The sequence below is a fragment of the Anoplopoma fimbria genome, chromosome 19, assembly GCF_027596085.1.
Source record: "Anoplopoma fimbria isolate UVic2021 breed Golden Eagle Sablefish chromosome 19, Afim_UVic_2022, whole genome shotgun sequence".
NCBI classification, from domain to species: Eukaryota; Metazoa; Chordata; class Actinopteri; order Perciformes; family Anoplopomatidae; genus Anoplopoma; species Anoplopoma fimbria.
In genome coordinates this window covers 8454513-8469111 of record NC_072467.1, presented here as the reverse complement: position 1 = coordinate 8469111, position 14599 = coordinate 8454513, and the positions used below count along the sequence as shown (strand labels likewise).

The window sequence follows — 14599 nt, the reverse complement described above, 5'->3', positions numbered from 1 at the left end:
GGTTTGCTAACCTGGAATTGACTGAAAACTGTGATTTTGACAACCTTACTTATTTTTGGACACTAACTATGCTATTCTGCTTTTCATCCCCGGCCCCTCTCTGGACTCCTGGTGGCCAATATCTCTGTGGAACACCATGTTCCTTTGTACTTTTGCTCTGGCTTATGCTTTAAGATGCTTGTTTAAGAAAGGAGATGCACTTATGACTTCTGGTGACTAGTAGTTCTCTTGAATACCTATGTTGAATACACTTCCTGTAAGTCGCTTTGGATAAAAGCGTCTGCTAAATGACTGTAATGTAATGTAATGCAATGTAATGTTCACACTGGGATGTCAGGTGAGCCCGCACTCTTGTCGGTGGGATGTCACGTGTAAGTGAGTGTGCATTTGCATAAATACATAAGCATGCATATGCTTTTGCAGTAAATTGGCGCCTGCTGCATGCCCATTTGACTTGAAGGACAACCCTCACCCTCTCGCTCTCCTCCCCCCTAAAACTTGCTTTTTCTTGAGAGTTCAGGGGACTCTCACCCGCAAGGCGAGGAAGATCATAAGGAGAGGATTTCTTTGAAATATCATCACAGAAGAACTGTTCAAGGCTGCATGTGTTAATGCTGACAACCTGCATTAATTGGTATTACTACCGAGATGTCCCTCATGACACACCATACAGTATACAGATTTGACTCTGCTCTGTCCAGTGACATTCAAGATAACTTTCCAAATCCTCAAACACTGTCTCAAGAAAAAAGAAATAAAGTTTGAATAATTTAAATTTAAAGGGGCAGCATCACATTTTAGCTACTTGTTTAGAGGCTGCACTGCTGTCTGTGAGACAGATAATAACCCTTTAGTTGGTCAATGCTACCAGTGTTTAGAGAGGGAATCCCACATTCTTTGGCTACATACAGCATCCCGCTTGGCTACGACCAGCGCAGCCGGCTACAAAAGAGATACAGGACAAAAGCTGAAGGAGACAAGCCCCATTCATTCCTTATTAATCAGATGATGGCCGAAGAGGGAAGAACTTTGTCAGTGCTGCATCGGACTCTTGTTCTCAGACATTCAGAGAACAATTCTGATACTTATGGCAGACCAATGTTACATTTGAGAAAGATGCAAATACAGACCCAAGACCACCATAGAGTATCCTCACTGTTTTCCCACTTTTCGACTCATCAGTAAGTCCCTGTGCGGGACACTGCAGGAACATTTCATCAGAGGATCATTATGTTCTAGTTAGCTCCTGTTGAACCCTAACAGGTCTCTGAGTCCAGGACTCTGGGAGAATCACAACCAGGAGAACCACACTTCCACCAGAGACATTGCCTGCAGATGACGAGCTGTTTCAGCACCGGAGCGGTGGATAGCTCCGGAATAGCCAGCCGGAGACGAGCTGCTAAACATCTACTGATAGAGAGTGAGTGTGTGTGTGTGTGTGTGTGTGTGTGTGTGTGTGTGTGTGTGTGTGTGTGTGTGTGTGTGTGTGTGTGTGTGTGTGTGTGTGTGTGTGAGAGAAGAGGAGATCCTGCTGTCGGGGGCTGTTAAGATGCTCAATACTAGCATCACCTGTCCACACTGGAAAGTAGACCAACACCAGAAAAAGCCCTGCTCACTCTGCGGTGCTGACAACCGATCCATGTGCATGCAATAGGGGGAAAATAATCAAAAAAAATCCACTCACCATGTCTCGTTGCATCTCCCGGGACGGTAAGAGTTAATCTGCAGTGCGGGCGAGCAGCTACAGCGTGTATCCGAGCACACACCGGTTTGTTCCGCCTTTTCTCCCCCAAGATCCCCTCCCTCCTGCAGCCCGCTCCTCTCTCCCCTCCCTGCCTCTTCCTCTTCCTCGGGAACAAGGGATGAGATAACGCATTAAGATGCTCCGGTTCAGAGGACCATCAGTAAAGGCGATCGAGATTCACATTCACAAGGACAAATGGTGTGTAAGCGGAGATGCAGAAGGAAATCGATGATAGTGCTCACAGAGAAGTCTGCGTCCTTCTCATATCATCATTCTTAGAGGGTTTGATCATTGAGGTATTACAGATCTAAATTCCTAGAAGAACAAATTGGTGACATCATCGGTGATAAAATACCATAAAAGGATATTTAACTCTCGTTAGTAAGAACAAAGGAATTGTCTATTTAGTCACTAAGACTTGGTTATATAGTCTAGTAGTCGAATAACTACTACCATTCAAATCCTGTTTGTTCAGTCTACAACCTTATTTATCTATAGGTTCATCCAGCCTGCCCATCATCTACCAGTGTGGGGAAAGATGTTTGTTTTTCAAACTCAATGGGTGTGGCGAGCATCTGGGTGTCCTAAGCTCAAGTTTGAAAGAAAGTAGAGCCTTCTACAACTGATAGTGGAGGGAAGCACGATGAAGTAATGCCTTTATTAAAAATATATGTATCAGTTTTCTTCAAGCCGGTTTCCGCCGGTTTGGGGAAGCCGCACCTCACTACGTCTGCTTCCAAATATAGTCTCTCTCCCTCTCTCTCTCTCTCTCTCTCTCTCTCTCTCTCTCTCTCTCTCGGAATCATTGCAGAGATCTTGAGGATGTTTATTGCGAAGAACAAAACCGAGTGCTTTTGTATTGCTTTATAATGTTTGTGTCAATTTAATCACATGTTAGTCTTTGATGTCATAAGATGGTGTTGTACTGGACAACATTATATTGGGAATTGATTGTGTTTCTATTTTTTTGTCCTCCCTTTTCATACATCAAGGAGGCAGAATATCAGAAACATCAGGACCTAAAAGCTAAAGTAAATTAACAGAGGAAGGGAATTACGTCAATTAACATAGTAGCAAACAAGACTATACAATACTTAAAAGGCAATTCTCATTTCCATACAAAGCGGGATGTGAACGTGCATATAAATATAAATCAACTTTAGTGTAAACATCACAGCCCGACATCTAAAAATAGGATAATAACTCAACAATATTTCCTGGAATGTTATTGATCCAGTTAATTAGTGTCATAGATTTTTTTTTTGCTTCATGCCATTCACACTTTATCTGCAGATTGATCAATGGAGCAACATTAAATGACCATAAATCACTATACACACATGTTTACTTACAGGGGATGACAAACATAGTATTTTCTTTAATATAACAGACTTTCAGTTAAAATGTTTTACATCAGCAAATCTGACACATCCAGCTGGATCTGGTGACCTGGATGATGATCTTGTAATAAGCTGTTGCAACCACTAGCACACCACTGTACACAAGAAGACACAAAGAGGTCAACTACTGAACAGAATATAACGTACAGTCAACAGAGTGCTAAGACAAGTCAGTGTTCACTATTTGGAAAGAAAATCAGCAAAAAAATAATTCTGCCACTTTCATTATTTGATTTTTTTACAGTCATCCTTTCCTACGACCTTTAAAAATAATGCTGACAAAATAGACTCATCCATGAATCCAGAATAATTGCTGTTGTAAGCATTTACAATATAGAAGTAACATATTTTGAGACATCACAAAACTTTGTGTTAAGGCCAGAGTGCTTCCAACATTTATACTTCTTAACATTAACTGACTTGATTGTTCATTTAACCTGGTGTCAATGTAAAAAAAAATATTATTAAACTACAGAGAATGTTTCAATGCCCAGGTTAAATAATGCTCACTACAGTAAGCAAAAATGATATTTACAAAAACACAGAAAACGCATATCAAATCCAAAATGCACAAAACATTATGATCTTAATCAAAAACAAATAAATTCTTTCAGACTTCTCTCTCTCAATCTTTTGTTCCCTATTTCCTTTTCTCTTTTCTGCTATGTCTCTCTCTCTCTCCATCTCTGAACAAACCATTTCTGCTTTTTCTTTCTTCCAGTGTGTTCTGTCTCAGGATTGTACTCTTACAGAGTTTCCACTCCTCATCAAACTTTGCTGTGTACTGCAGGACTGTTCACTGGGCCATTTGGACCACAACTGCCTTCCAGGCTCTGTCTTTGTCAAAATCCTGCAGCATTCCATTGGCTGCTTGCTGCTGAGGGAGCAAAACAGGAAGAGAGGAAAAGTAGAAGAGGAAAGGTGACTAAACATTGAGATAAATGATGTGTGAAGGATGAGCAGCACAATGTGTTTTTTTATGTTTCTAGCTCATGTATTTTTATTTCATCATATTTAAATGTGATTTACATGAGCTATAGCTGGCGAGAACGCCTGGAAGATGATTAAATGGATCATTTTTAATCAACAAATGTCTCTTATTGGAGATGGAGAGACATGCAATGAGGGAGAAAGACAGACTTTGACAGATTTGTCGATTTGTGTCCACAACCCCTGCATTTACCCGCCTTACCTCATAGTAATGGGTCGGGGTTTGCATTCGGTCATCGCACTCTGGAGCCCCCATGCGGAGCTGGCTCTTGTAGGAGGCACAGTGCACCACAGTGGCTGAAGTTAGAATTGCCTGCACCAGCAGCAGCACCATCAGAATCAGCAGCAGGATGTCGTAGGATTGCTGATCCACACACAAACACAACCACACACATTTAATTAGATGATTCTGAATGAGATTTCTCCATGACTCTTTCTTTAAAATCTGTTCCTGTATTTTTCATGCAAAAGGAGCTTAAGGCTGGAAATTGATTGCTTCAGAAAAGCCTGCACACTGCACACCACGGGTACATTTTTACTTCATTGAACTCACCTTAGCTGTAGGCACATCATAGAGGAAAATTTCAATAAAGCTGATCACACTGCAAGAGAGGAAGCCGGAGGCTGAAAAGAGCAGGGGAGAAGTCACACTGCTGATGGCAATCAACACCTCCACCTGCGAGACACCGGGAAGAGTGAAAAAAGGAATAGAGAAAAAACTTTGTAGACCCAGAAGAAAAAAGAAAATAAACTACACATACAGACACCCATCCTTCCACTCATCCAGTAACTTTCTTTATTTGGCACCTTTCAAGAAGAGAATGTCACAAAGTGCCCTTCAAATAAAATGAAATGCTACACTGTTATTAGTACCAAAACATTCTCCTGCATCACGATATCATTTAATACTCTGAGAATAACTGATTCCCCTACTACCTCCCACTGAGGTCACAGTCACTAAGTGGATCAGTATTTTAATAAACACTTCCAGCTCCAAATAGATTATTTAAACTGATCACATCCACCCTTTAAAATAATTTAGCGTAGAGTATTGTCTTGCACTCACCAGACATCTGTTGGGGTATTCGGACACAACATGACTGGCAATAGCACTCGGAAAACACTGCAAAGGATTTAAGATTGAACACAAAGTTACGTGATAAGACCAGTTAGGCATCCTAGTTATCACTCTCTGTCCAAATGAAAAGTATATGTTAGTAAGACCAAACTCACAGCAACAAGGATCCAGAAAAATGTGACAGACAAGTAGGGGCCGGGTAGCAAAGCGTCCATGTTGAGTGCGATAATTCCTCCGAATACAGCAGAAATTCCCACAATTACTTCGATTACCTATAAGAGACGTTCTTCAGTGATTGATAAGCATTGACCAGACAGAAATATCATATGCAACAAAACTGAAAACTACTCACAGAATAGGCTTTAAGGAGTCGAGTGGGGAACACTGCTGGCGCTAGAACCACAGATCTGTCATACGTCACCGGCTAAAAGTTGGATGAAGTTTGAGAGGAGTTAGGATGGAAGAGTGAAAGATAAAGGGAGGGTAAAAGAGGGAACACCTTAGATGGGGGCTTAAAAGCAATAAATTACTCACACACACTAATACACACCTTCCTGTGACAGCAGCAGTCCTCTGCGGAGCGTGCTGACAAGATGACAGTACTGGCCATCAACACCTCCAGCAAAATCATCAGAATGAGGTTGAAGTTTATCTGAGAACAGACAGAGACACAGAGCAGAGACACAAAAATGCTTTATTTTGAAGAATAACTTGATTTCCTTTTGTGCAACCGAAGGATTGGTGGTTTCCGTTTTATTACTATGATGCATTTACATTGACAGCAGAAGGGTTCACGACCAGTTTACATCCAAACCAAACCAGGCATGTGGTCGTCACCGCAAATGTTGACACATAGACCACCTGGAAATCTGATACCTTGAGAATACAACAACAACAAGACATATGACCTTCATTAGTACCATGCCTCAATTGCCTTGAGGAAATTCAATTAAAAATACATTAAAACATAATTATCTTTTTGCCTTGGGTGTGTTCATTGTTTACTCACCGCCACATGTCTGTTCTTGGCAATTGCAAAACTGGCGATCGCAGCAGGGAGGCCCTGTAAAAGAACAGCAACAAATAAGCTGCTGTTTTAGCAGATGAAGTCTGAAAATTTTGTGTGATTGGCCATTTGACAAGATAGACTAAGCCAAACAATATGTAAAAACGTATAAAGGTACAGCTGTATATTAATGTGACTGTGATTGCACTTGCATGACCGTCACTTACAGAGCCTGCAGCACAGCGTAGGTAGTCCATGGCAACAGGGAACACATTTCCCAGGTACAGAGAAAAACCAGATGTGATGAGAAGACTGCCCTGAGAACACACACACACACACAGAGGCATGTATGCAAATACAAATACAGTAACTCATCAATGTGATCAACAGGTAAGACTGCACAAGAAAACTGATATTCTTTCACACACAAACACATACACACATATTCAGTGTTACATAACTCTGCCCAGTTAACCAGATATAATACAATACACATAACAAACTGCTGACATTTGAAATTCTGACAGGGAGTAATCTCATCACATACATCCATGTTCACTTTAAAAACATTTGGAATTTATTTATTTGTTTCCTCAGAGTAACTTTTTCTAATGCAATCGATTGGAGTTTGCACATTCTGGAGACGTATTGTTTTCTCTCCTCTAAATGTGGAAGCACAAAACAAGACTTTTTGTCATCATGCCACTCAAAATTTCTAGATTGGGATACTGTCTCATCAGAAAGAAAAATTACCCCAACCTTTAAAATTTGCGTGTTATGGACTTAAAGATACACCCTGTGATGTGCCTCCTTTCTTTCCTCTCACCCCTATGAGGACACTGTAGAGCCAGGCCCTGTAGCTGAAGCAGGGGTGCTTTAGAGGCTCCGGCTGGGCCAGCTGCAGGTCACTGGCCCTCACGTCCACTGTGTAGCTGTCCCGCTCGGGCCTATACCGCTCCACCCTGTCTGGTCTTCTCTCCATTCCCCTGTCTCCCCGTCTCCCCAGAGTCCCATCGGCCCTCTCCAGAGTGGGCACGTGACTGTAGGTGAACTCCTCTCTGGCTGAGAGCTCGTTGCACTGCATCATTGAAACAGCTGGTGGTTAACTTCAATGATGGGATGGGAAATGCCGAGTGAGGATAATAGCCTCTGGGAAAGGGGAAAAAAGCTGCATGAGTTCAGGACCAATGTCTTTTGACATGTTTTCAACATCTTCACTGCTGTTTTCATCAACATAAGGCAATGAGTTTATTTTCAAAATGAATATGACAATCACAGTAACAAAAAAATCAATGAAAAGTGCATTAAACTAAAAGAAAATGAGTCATTTAGCTAATAATCACACAGTATCTCAAAAACAACCCCCTCCTTTAGTCTGCCTGAGCAAAGAGGACACCACTTTTTCTATCCTCCTCTTCTTCACATATTGCTCCCTCCATACTCACCTGTTGTTGAATCTCTTGCAGAAATATTGTCGAGCATAAAGTTTCCTTCAACAGCTGAGGTTAGATCACCACCTGGAAGACAGCTTGTTTTTGTCTGCAGCTCCTTCTGCTCCCCATCTCTCCCCCTCACACTTACACTCTCTTTCAGCCCCACTCCCCTCCTCTTTTTCTCTCTCTCTCTTTCTCTCTCTCTCTCTCCCTGTACAGGACGTTTCTCAGTAACAGTTTTGAAAAGTTTTTTTTTGAGCCCTTCAAAGCGTGGAGCTAAAACACATGGCTCTTGTGCTGCCAGCCTACTTTGTGCCAAAGGGAGAGCGCCTGTGCATGACAACAAGGGGAGGAAGAAGGGGCTCGCGCTGGGGGCAGAGTTAGTAGGGCAAACACCCATTTTGCACTCCCGTCTGCACACACGCACACACACATGCACATCAACCCACTCACATAACTGAACAATAGACACTCAGAAATGAGCACATGGCAACACACAAAGACACATTCCAGTACATAGCAAGAAAAATGAAGCAGCTACAGAAAGAAATTCATGTTGACCGTCATGTAAAGTGTCAATCGGTTGTTCTTTCCGCCTTAATAGTTGAATGTGTCCCCCTGTAGAGTTCCCCTCACGACTTCCCTTGTTGTTACTTAGAGCTCCACACTTGCAGTTCACAGCCCAGTAAATTAAGATGCCCAGCAGTGCTTTAGAAAAGAGGCAACAGAGACATTTCCACGGCTTAATCACATGGTCTCCTGTCTGACACAGCTAATCTGATGATGGATAATTTCTACTCTAAGTAAGAGGAGCAAATGCTATTGGATGACGAGGTATTGTGTGTGTGTGTGTGTGTGTGTGTGTGTGTGTGTGTGTGTGTGTGTGTGTGTGTGTGTGTGTGTGTGTGTGTTCATTGTGTCAGTGTATAATCATGTTCATGTATGTGCACCTCAGGATTTCATTCAGTCTTTAACACAGCGGAGCATTCTAAGCTCAACATTGTTCCTGTGCGGTGGTAACCATGGCGACTCCTTAACAACTGCTGTCACCCCGTCCCTCGCCATTCTAATGTTCTAACGTCTCCGCCCAACACACACACACACACAGCAAATACCATACACACTCAAAGAGAGAAAACTATGGTGCAACAGTTCTCTGGAGACATTAAAGGTGATCTGAGTAACACTAACAAGAAGAGGCACAATTTAATATCTGGGAATTAAAAAAACAAAATTCAAAAGGCCTGTCTGCACAGGATTGTTTTCTCCCAGTAATTTGATTGTGGGAGTTTATCATTTTGTAAACATCTAAAAAATGTTTGTGCCAAACAAACCCTGCAACCCAGAGTAGTCCTGCTGTTTATGACATTTATGTCATATAAAGAAATATGAATATCAGTATCATGTTTGGCATTTGGGTTTCACTGTAGCCAGCTGGTAAAAAGCTTAAGGCTAAAATTATAATCATTGTACAAATGAATATCATCTGTAGGTAGGCCTAACCCACCATGAATCTGTTATTTTAAATCGTAACACGGTACATGTATGCATGATAAGTGCAGCATCTCATCGACAACAGCAGTACAGTGACACTTTGCTTTTACCCTCTTTTGCAAGAGAGAAAACCACTAGGCTAGAGAACAAGGCTGTGTCTGTTCTCTCTGCACAGCTTTGGTCTTCTCTTTCTACTTCTCTCTACATCAGTCTTTTTCCCCTCAGATTTGCTTCACACCTGTCTGTCTGTCTGTCTCTCTCTCTCTCTCTCTCTCTGACCGTGACAACACCTCTGAACCTGCACCTCTTTGTACTTTCTGGAACATCTGCAAACTCTTTCAATCTGTATGAAATTCAGGCAACGGCATATTGGCTCTCCTAGACACTGAAATAACAGGCAATATCATATGAGAATGGAGCAAACTGATAACATGTATTAAAGGGTTTTCTAACAAGCAAATAATATACACTAAAAAATAAATCAATAATTATCAATAAACACAGATAAATATCAATAATGAAATATTGTACGAGATCTAATTAAAATGGATTGGGTTAGGAAAATATATCCTTTGTATTCCCTTCACTTACTTTTCTTTATTTTGAAACTCTTAGTACCTATTTAATTGTATATCTTTATTTTTCCTAATGTGACATTCCTAGTTAGCTTGCCCACAAAAACACTGGTACAGTAGTTAAACATACTGAACTCCAGCCTTTTCAGCTGAGCTACCTGAAGCCAACTTTCTTCATAGAAATACACCAGTCAGTAAACGTAGCTAATGTCTATCATCTTAGTGTATACTGCTGGAACATCACTTTATAAACTCTTATAATGTAGCTCAAGTATTTCAGCTAGCAAGCTAACACTAACAAAGGCTGTATCCAAACTCAATTCCTATTTACAGGTGCACAAGATTTACTGTCAGTCAATTTTACCTCCAAAACTCAAACAAATATGGCATGTACTACTTTCTATTCTATAGGGAGTAATAAGTGAGTGAAAGAGGAGGTGATTTTAGACACAACCTCAGCTAGCTAAAGCTAACTGGATGGTTTGTCGTTGACATTATATGAAACTAAACCTATTTACATCTCCAAATTGATAAGGAGAAGTTCAAGCCTTACATGTTCTCATGGTTCTTTATGAAGAAACTTGAAAATGAAGATAGTTATTACGATAGACGCATGGTCTCAGGGAACTTCCAAGTAGCATTAGCAAGGTACCTTTGTTGGCATTAGCTTGCCAGCTGCCTAGCTTCAGAGAGTTTATAGAGAAATCTTACAGCAATATGCAGCTATTAACATTACGTGCACTAGCTGATGTATTTTTATGTAATAAGGACGTTGGTATGATTTCCTGTTCTTTTCTCTTTTTAAGTTATTGCTTTCCAGTTATTTATCCAAGACTGCACTGGCTAGGTGCAGTTGGGTGCCATATTCAGACCAGATCCTGACCCCCAGGTTGAGAACAACTGCAGTGAACCACCTTCCTGCTGATATGTAACCTTCCAGCTAAGGAGAACAAAAATAAAAGCCTTCAAAATTTGACATCAAACTGAATAATATATGTCCCTTTGCTGGTGCTTTTAGAGCCAGGGACTGCATCAGAAGAATCTATGAACGGTTTCATAGTATTCTTTATATTAATCTTTATAGAGGAAATATGTATATCAAGTCACACATACACAAGTCATGTGGTTTCACAATCCCCGGAAAACAGCTGGCAACATAATGTTCCCAGGTCAACACCAAACAGGCCTTGAGTCTTTCACACAGGAAATGACGACACCATTTGACTGTTACAAATTTAGTGACCCATGCTGATGACAAAAATATCCTCACTCAACTTCCAGTCATATAAGTGTGTAAGCAGCTCCTCAACGTCATCCTCCAGCAGTTCGAACAGAAAAAACTAATCACACAATCATCCCTCTGACATGCAACATTTAAACATCGATATTTAAAAGATGAGATTCTTGTTTTTACAGCGATATCCAACAGTAAGACACATGAGAAAACATCCGTTGATATATATACATTAACTTACATTATCAATAGCTCTGTTTTTTATGAACAATATTTACACAGTATAGTGGGGTAAGGAAAAGTCTTCTTTCCCACCCTGTTGCCCAAAGTCACGTGGTGAACATCCCCCTTTTGCATCAGTCACATTACAGGTATTGTCAGTTGTTTGTCTTGTTTGGCTTTAAAGAGTAATCAGCATAGATAATGCAAAGTGACAAATATACAAATTAATTACTCTATACAAGTCCACATGTTCAAGCAAATAATCACAGCATGAGGCAGCAGTTCTTCCTTACAGGGGATACACTGATGGCTTATCACATTACACTGAGGTTGTTCATCTCAGCACATTGCATTCATGAATTCAGATGCTCTGACTCTTGCAGTTGGTTGCAACTCTTCCTCTGAGTTTTCCGATGTCCCATCCGATCTATTCAGTTCAACATGTAACACACAGGATGTACTACTTAGCTGAGAAAAGTCTCACTGAATGAGGGACATTGTTACGGTGATGTGATGTTATTGGCAAATTGTGGCATAATACAGCCATGTTATGAGAGTTATTGTATGTAACTGTAACTCATAGTTGACTGATATAAACTAGCCAGACAGACCATATTTGCTAAGATTACAAGAAGCATTTTAGCAACTGATGAGCTTCACAGAGGCAAAGATCGTAACTTGACAGACCACAAGTATTATTTTTCTCATTCATCCCAATACAGTGCCAATACAGAGACTTCTCTGATAGTCTCTGGTAAATATCATCTGTCCCTGTGTTCAGAAAGGTCAGGTGATCAGACAATGGATCCCTTGGAGGAGGACAGGTGGATGGACTGGATGCGGATGGCCAAGGTTTTTTCCAGGTCCTGCAGGATGTCAGAGCCGGGGCTATCTGGAGGCGTGTCATACAGCAGCTGTTTGAATGGCTCCAACTCGATCAGGATCAACATGTTCTTTAGGAAGTAGCCCTCAATATAGGAAGCCAAGTCTGGAGCACCAAGAAACTGTGAAAAACAAGTTTATTTATCACCTAAGCTGAAACACTTTTTCCAAAAAGACAGATCAAATTTATAGCCTAAACTTAATGTGCAACAACGGTTCCATTCAGTTCACATTTTCTATACAAAACGTCTTTAACTGCTTTGTAGCATAGTCTATTCTCTTTTTGCACCTTGGTGTGATTGTAGATCTCCACACAAGTTTCAGTGTTAATGTTCTTGGTGCAGATAATCTCACAGTGCCTCTGCAGCGCCTCCAGCTGGAAGAACTTGGCTGCAGATAGAAGCTGCAAAAAAAATAAAATCAATTAACTCAAAAGCAAGAATAGTTTCTAGTTTTGTTTATGACAATAGACATTACTATAAAATTTGAACAGTGCAACAACAACAGTTGACCTTGAGACCCTGAGAAATGTTCACAGTGTAAACTCAAATACAGTTGTCTGTGATAAGAACCTAACCTCCATAATGTCAGTGTTCCTGATGTGCAGAGCTTCTGTCCCTCCAAAGTAGAGATACTGCATCACCAACTATTAAGAGAAAACACGCAAATCAGCTTCCATACAAAATGAATACAGTATGAATGTATGAAGGAAGGAGTATCAATATTATGTTCATTTGTGATTCAAAAGTGTCCCTCGTTTACCATAATTGCATTACCTGAAAAATGTGATATTTGACATTGCTGATTTCAATGCATGTGTTTTCACCGCAAGGCCTGTTTGCTAGAAGAGATTTAAACCTTTAGAGGAAAATAATGAGGAAGAGAGAAAATGAAAGGATATGAATTAATGTAGCACAGTCTTTAGTGTTTTATACATGTTTATGCATAATAAACCATTATCTGCTGTACCACAAAGGGTTGGTTTTACTGAGTTATTCTATGTTCATCTCTGAGGACATGAAGTCAAAAACACATTTGAGTGATGTGTCTTATCTCTTCAGTCATGTCGACAACTGATTGGTTATTGTCAATGTTACATGACATGAGAGTGAATTGGACGTCCTGTCTTGGCAGGAAAAATTACTTTATTGATCAGCAAGACGAGATTTACAGCCCTGACAGCAACATATCAACACAGCATGTCAAATGTTTAGTCATTGATGTATAAATTCATCTATCATTTTATATTAAACTACAACGAGTTACAGTTTCAGAGCCTTCATAGATTAACCATATACTGAACAGCAGAATTTTTAACATCCATATTTCCTGTACTTGGGTATTTGAAAGTCGATGTTAAAGTGAGCTTACCTGCTGGAAGCTGTGAAGAGCAGGACTTTGTGGGCGTAATAAGGCTTCCCTTCCACCAAAAAGGTCACGTCCGACATGTCTTTATTGTTCAGGAAGTGAGGATCTGAAAAACACGTGGCCAGAAAAACTTAATGTTTTCTGTGTATCATAAAAAAACAAAACACATGGGGTGTACTACCCTAACTCCCCATTCTACACACATTTCTTTATTTACCTATTGTTTCAAAATAAATTTGTTACAATTTCTATTCCAGTATCTGAACACTAGATGGCGTCATGTGCACTTCCCATTTTCAAGCAATTTACTAGTAACAGCAAACTCAAAAATAAAATCCATCAATGTAGTGCTCTTGTGCAGATGCTGTATTTTTACATAAACAGTATAGATTTCACAATCTCACCCAGTCGTGACGACTGTTTCCTCTTGATCTCCGCCAGTTTTGGGATTGGGTAAGGGCCATAACACTGGGTGAAGATTGCAGACAGCTGCTGGCTGATTACCTCATTCTGACAAAACACAGACAGAGAAACAAAACATCAGAGAGTAAGGAGAGCTGCTTGGGCGGGCAGTGCTCAGCCAACACACAGGAGTTCATGTTACGCAAGAACACAAGTACTTACTTTAGTGCGCCTCTCCTACACAAACATCCCCAACACAATTACCGGCACAGTGAGAGAAGTTTAACTTCTGCAGCCTTTTATCACGCTCAGCTTTCACTTTATTGTATAGTTATGGTTCCAATAAGCCACATATTCGTGGGTATCTCACACCTTTGTAAGGGGATCAGATGAATATCTGATTTATTACACCTTTTGTTCCTCAGAGAAGACTCTGATGGGAACAGCATGACAGGCCGAGCTACTGTAGGAGTGTGACGTGTGAAAGAGAAAGACAGGAGAGTGAGCTCTTCTTCCCTTTAAACCTAACTGTCCTCTTGTGAGTGTGCGGTGCTAAAACTGAGGGAGAAGGAGGGGGAAGAGCCATTCAGCAGCAGCAGCAGTGCGCAACACTACAAGCCCCTCGTGTGCAGTCAGGCTGGTTGCTCTTACTGAAGCATGACGCCAACAAAAAGCTATCAACAGACGCCTATTCCACCAGGAACAAATATGCATGTCTGCAATTATTCCCCACATTTACTCACCAGTGACAATATGAGTGAACAGGTGTGG

At 40.8% G+C, this 14599-nt stretch overlaps 2 protein-coding genes across 2 annotated transcripts in view; both read right to left on the bottom strand.

Annotated features, from left to right (window-relative positions):
* Positions 1-3933: 3933 nt before the first annotated feature.
* On the bottom strand, positions 3934-7729 carry mlc1 (modulator of VRAC current 1). The gene is made up of 12 exons (XM_054620737.1): positions 7664-7729; positions 7045-7367; positions 6446-6535; positions 6222-6275; positions 5987-6088; positions 5763-5864; positions 5565-5636; positions 5368-5484; positions 5201-5257; positions 4688-4810; positions 4337-4498; positions 3934-4021 (listed from the first exon to the last, which is right to left on the bottom strand). The coding sequence occupies exons 2-12, from the start codon at positions 7303-7305 to the stop codon at positions 3941-3943; spliced, it is 1221 nt and encodes a 406-aa protein (XP_054476712.1). The 5' UTR covers positions 7306-7367; positions 7664-7729; the 3' UTR covers positions 3934-3940.
* A 4064-nt stretch (positions 7730-11793) lies between these two features.
* Positions 11794-14599, bottom strand: part of btbd11b (BTB (POZ) domain containing 11b) — a 64692-nt gene continuing 61886 nt past the window's right edge. Inside the window, exons 12-17 of the mRNA XM_054620158.1 lie at positions 13831-13936; positions 13430-13532; positions 12835-12916; positions 12636-12704; positions 12348-12461; positions 11794-12180 (exon numbers count right to left, since the gene is read on the bottom strand). Coding sequence (XP_054476133.1) covers positions 11971-12180; positions 12348-12461; positions 12636-12704; positions 12835-12916; positions 13430-13532; positions 13831-13936 — 684 coding nt within the window. The 3' untranslated portion in view covers positions 11794-11970. The remainder of the gene's footprint in view (positions 12181-12347; positions 12462-12635; positions 12705-12834; positions 12917-13429; positions 13533-13830; positions 13937-14599) is intronic.

Excerpts from the sequence above, each read along its gene's own strand:
- mlc1 (XM_054620737.1), bottom strand. The coding sequence starts at position 7,305 with ATGATGCAGTGCAACGAGCTCTCAGCCAGAGAGGAGTTCACCTACAGT. Across the intron at positions 5,485-5,564 it reads GACTCCTTAAAGCCTATTCT|GTAATCGAAGTAATTGTGGG; the intron begins GTGAGTAGTTTT and ends CGTCTCTTATAG. Across the intron at positions 4,022-4,336 it reads CCCCGACCCATTACTATGAG|CAGCAAGCAGCCAATGGAAT; the intron begins GTAAGGCGGGTA and ends TTGCTCCCTCAG.